Raw genomic sequence first — 3,969 nt, 5'->3', positions numbered from 1 at the left:
GGACTCTGAGGAGACACAGACAGAAAGACAAAGCAGCCTCATGGTTCTGTGGGCTTCATTTCAGAGGGACGGATGTTGATGGAGGAGAGCAGTTGGATTCTCTGGACTTTACCTGTGAAGCAGCAGCAGAGGAGAGTCCAGATGAGGACGCAGATCACACTCATGTTTGTGAGCAGGAGGATTTCTCTGTCTTCTCTGGTCCTGAAGGACAGCTGTCAGTCCTCCAGTCTTCAGCTGTCAGGACTATAAACTCTCCCAGAGCACTGGAGCATGGAGCTGCTGATGCAAAGTGTCTCTCTATGGAAATGCTCTGACTGACTCCAACAGGGACTTGATCACTTTCATCACTGACTTTCACTCTGGATTCACACTTTTAGTGGAATATTGAAGGAATGTGCTGGATATTTAAAGATGAGTCTGGAGTTTTCTCCATTTTCCACATTGTCACGTATGTTCCTGGTTTAGTTTTGGTGAGTTAGTTTGTTTCCCAGTCAGAGAGTGGTGTCTCTCTGCAGTCAGAGGTTTTTGTACAGCGGCTCAATGAGTTTGTATCACTGTGGTTCACGTTCGGTGGAGGAACCAGACTGGATGTTGGAAGTAAGTTGATTCTCCTTTAATAATGATGGCTAAAATGTTCAAATTCAATCATTAAACCTTCTTCTGAATGATTTGAGATCAGAAAGATGTGTTTTTCTAGATAATTATTGTAATGATGAAGTTTTAATCTCCTCTGATTTCATCCTCAGATTGAAAATTGTATTTTCAACATTAACATAGTATTGATTTGCTCTACATAACACTTTATTTTGAAAGAAAATCCAATAAGCTCCAAAAGGAAATTCTTTGTCTGTTTGATTCCCAATGAAGAAGCTCTGGTCAGAAATCAGTCACTGCAGGACGTTGCCTTATTCAAACTTCAAGAATGACTTTAAATTCAACTTTTGAACTGATGGTTTGGACTGATGAATGCTTTACGTTATGGACTGAAAACTGCCTTCAAATGGCACTTGTCAAAACCTCCTCATATAACAGCTTTATTGACTGTTTGTCTTTTTAAATTCTGTTGTAAATCATTTTAAAAACCGACGTTGATTTGAAGCTGATGTTGTTAAAGTTTCCCCTCATAAACTTTGTGAAAACATGGATGCAAATCTTTGCCAGTAAAGGTTGAGACATGTGCTTGCGTTGCTTTGGGTGCAGTTTGAGGAGTTTGAGGTCAAACTGTTGGAGGATTCTCTCTGTGCTGATGTGCATGAGAGGCTTCTTAAAGGGAAGTGAAACAATGTGTGAGCCAGTGACTGCTGGAGCAGAAAAAGCATCTGACAGCAACTTCTTCAAGGACAAAAGCATCGGTGTCCCACTCAAGCTGTGCGGCTGTGTGCTCCCTGTCCTCCAGGTGATACCCGGCCCACCCTGACGGTGCTGCCCCCCTCCAGAGAGGAGCTGCAGCAGGGGACGGCCACGCTCATGTGCCTGGCCAACAAGGGCTTCCCCTCAGACTGGAGTCTGAGCTGGAGGGTGGAGGACAGCAGCAGCAGCAGCAGCAGCAGCAGCTGGGAGCAGAGCAGCAGCCCCGGGGTGCTGCAGAAGCTGGACGGCCTCTACAGCTGGAGCAGCACCCTGAGGCTCCCTGCAGACCAGTGGAGGAAGGTGGGCTCTGTGACCTGTGAGGCCACCCGGGGCTCCCAGACTCCCCTCAGAGAGACACTGAGGAGAGACCAGTGTTCCCAGTCCTGACCGGACTCACTGGGACTCTCTCACTCATCTCACCTCTGTCACTCTCTCTCTCTCCCTTTTTCTATCTTCACACCAAACTGACTTCAGCAATATTCCTCTTCTGCCTGCTGATTTTCTTCAAGCTTTGACAAAATAAACATTGTTTTCACATCAGCTTTTCACTCGTGGATTTCTTCTTTTCAACAATAAACTCATCGTTTTGGAGCACAAATTTCACTTGATGGATTTTCTCTGTATTCCACCTCTTGTTTCACACATTTCATGTTAACCAGAATAAAATACACTCTGTCACAGTTTTGTAATCCTGAGTGAAGAGAGCAGCTTCCTCTGACTATTTAAATTTTCTTCACATGCTGATTGAAAGCAGAACTATGCAAGATTTGCTTTAGCGCTCCCCCTACTGGTCTCCTGTGAAAGCTCACTGTTGTAAACGTTCTCCCCCTCCCCCACCCCCGCCCCCACGTGCAGAGAGCATCCCACTCCCATTTCCTTTTTTTTGCTCGTTAGACAAAGTTTTTTCTGTCTTTTTGGTTCTGCCATCCGTGAGCACCTGGGGGTGGCGTTGCTAACGCTAGCGAGGGTTTCATGTTTGTTTTTTGCACTTTTGTTAAATCTTCTTCAGCAGCAGTTCCTCACGCTGCCTCCTCCGGTTGCTCCCTGTGTCGTAGACATGCCTGCCTCGCACACTCAAACTTATTGGAAAACAAACACACTCGGAGATGCTTTCAGCTCAGTGCAGCGAACTCACTCCCGCTCACTTCTACAAAACGAGGTGCCACTCCTCTTTATTTTTCAGTTACTAAACGGAAATTAGAACCAATCAACACATCATGCGAAGATCGTCTATTGCAACACAATGACAGATATCGCACTCCAACAGCTTTTATTACTTGTATTCCCGTATGAGTGCCGTAAAGCAGGTTTGTTCTCGCGAGATGTAGTCGGGTCGCTCCTCTGAAATTGCAAGTGCTGTTTTCAGGACACAGACCCCGGGGGGAGGGGAGGGACCGGCGAATCACCGTGACAAGTCTTTTGTTTACCCCCACAGGGATTCTGAAACACATTTATTGAGGTAAAAAAATTGCATAGTTCTGCTTTAACTTCAGAGAAACAGAAGAGTTTATAAAATCCAAGGGTTGGGGTCAGTGAAGAGTTGCTCAATGTGCTGGAGAACTCCAGCAAGCCAACCTTCCTGCAGCTCCACATGGACTCACCACACGGCCACATACAGCTGACGTTCAAGCATCCAAACCTCCAAACATCTCTTCTCAAATGAGCAGGTAACTGTCTCAGGCTCATGAGAGGCCTGCATGCTGGAATGCTGGGTCAGCCTGCATGCAGGATCAAGCAGCTGCTCAGGTTTGAGGGTCGGGTGCTGTGCAACTTCAAGCCAGACAAATATTTCAGTTTGGAGAGGCTCTCTCACCTCCTGGAAACACATGGAATCATTTTACTAAACACTTTCAGTCAGGCTTGTAACTCAGTAACTCCAGCTGGCTGAGACGTCAAGCTGTGTCTGCTGGAAGACTTTGTTGAAGCCAAACTGAACTTCTTTCCAGCCTTAAAGTTCTGAGATGTAAAGAGTTCAGTGACAGTGTGGTTGGATGTGAAGGATTATGTCTAGATCCACTGTGAGTCTTTCTTGATATTCCCAGTGGCCAGCATGATACTCCAGGTCTGTGTTGAGACTAAGAGGCGGTCCCTGGCTTACTGCAGGACTCTGGAGGAGTATCACCATTATCACCATTCTGTATTCATGTTTCTCCTTTCTCCGGTTGGAGCTTCTTCCATCATTTCAACAGACGAAATCGTTTCATCTCTCTTCAACTTCATGTTTCACTGACAACTGCAGTCAACACTCTCCTTGGATTACTGGCTTGTTAGCATTGTGAAACCTTTGCTGACACTCCCAAAGTCCATAAATTACATGCATTTACTTAAGTTCTGCCAATGTTGTGAAGCTAACACCACAAACTAATCAATCCATTTTGAGAATGGACAAAGCCTCTTCTGAGACATATGACGAAGCCCACTTGAACCAAAACAATGACATTCAACAGATTCAATGTCCAACTTCAGATAGTACACGGAAATGTAGCACGTGGGATTGAAGTCACAAATGATTGTGACAGGGCCCTGAGAGTCAGCGCCGATGTGTGGACCAAAGGAAAATCTACAGAGTACAAGGTTATCCAGAACCTACCAATACTGAGGACATGGTGCAGAGACTCC

The 3,969-nt window shown here is 45.7% G+C and overlaps 1 gene segment (V, D, J or C); it reads left to right on the top strand.

Moving 5' to 3' along the window:
- Positions 1-216: 216 nt before the first annotated feature.
- Positions 217-1,890, top strand: LOC115409000 (Ig kappa-b4 chain C region-like). The segment is given in 2 exon segments: positions 217-411; positions 1,397-1,890. Coding segments are annotated over 2 exon segments (360 nt in total).
- The last annotated feature ends 2,079 nt before the right edge of the window (positions 1,891-3,969 follow it).

The sequence above is a fragment of the Salarias fasciatus genome, chromosome 22 (genome assembly GCF_902148845.1).
Source record: "Salarias fasciatus chromosome 22, fSalaFa1.1, whole genome shotgun sequence".
NCBI classification, from domain to species: Eukaryota; Metazoa; Chordata; class Actinopteri; order Blenniiformes; family Blenniidae; genus Salarias; species Salarias fasciatus.
The sequence above is the reverse complement of the archived record's forward strand: the minus strand, read 5'-3'. Positions and strand labels throughout refer to the sequence as shown.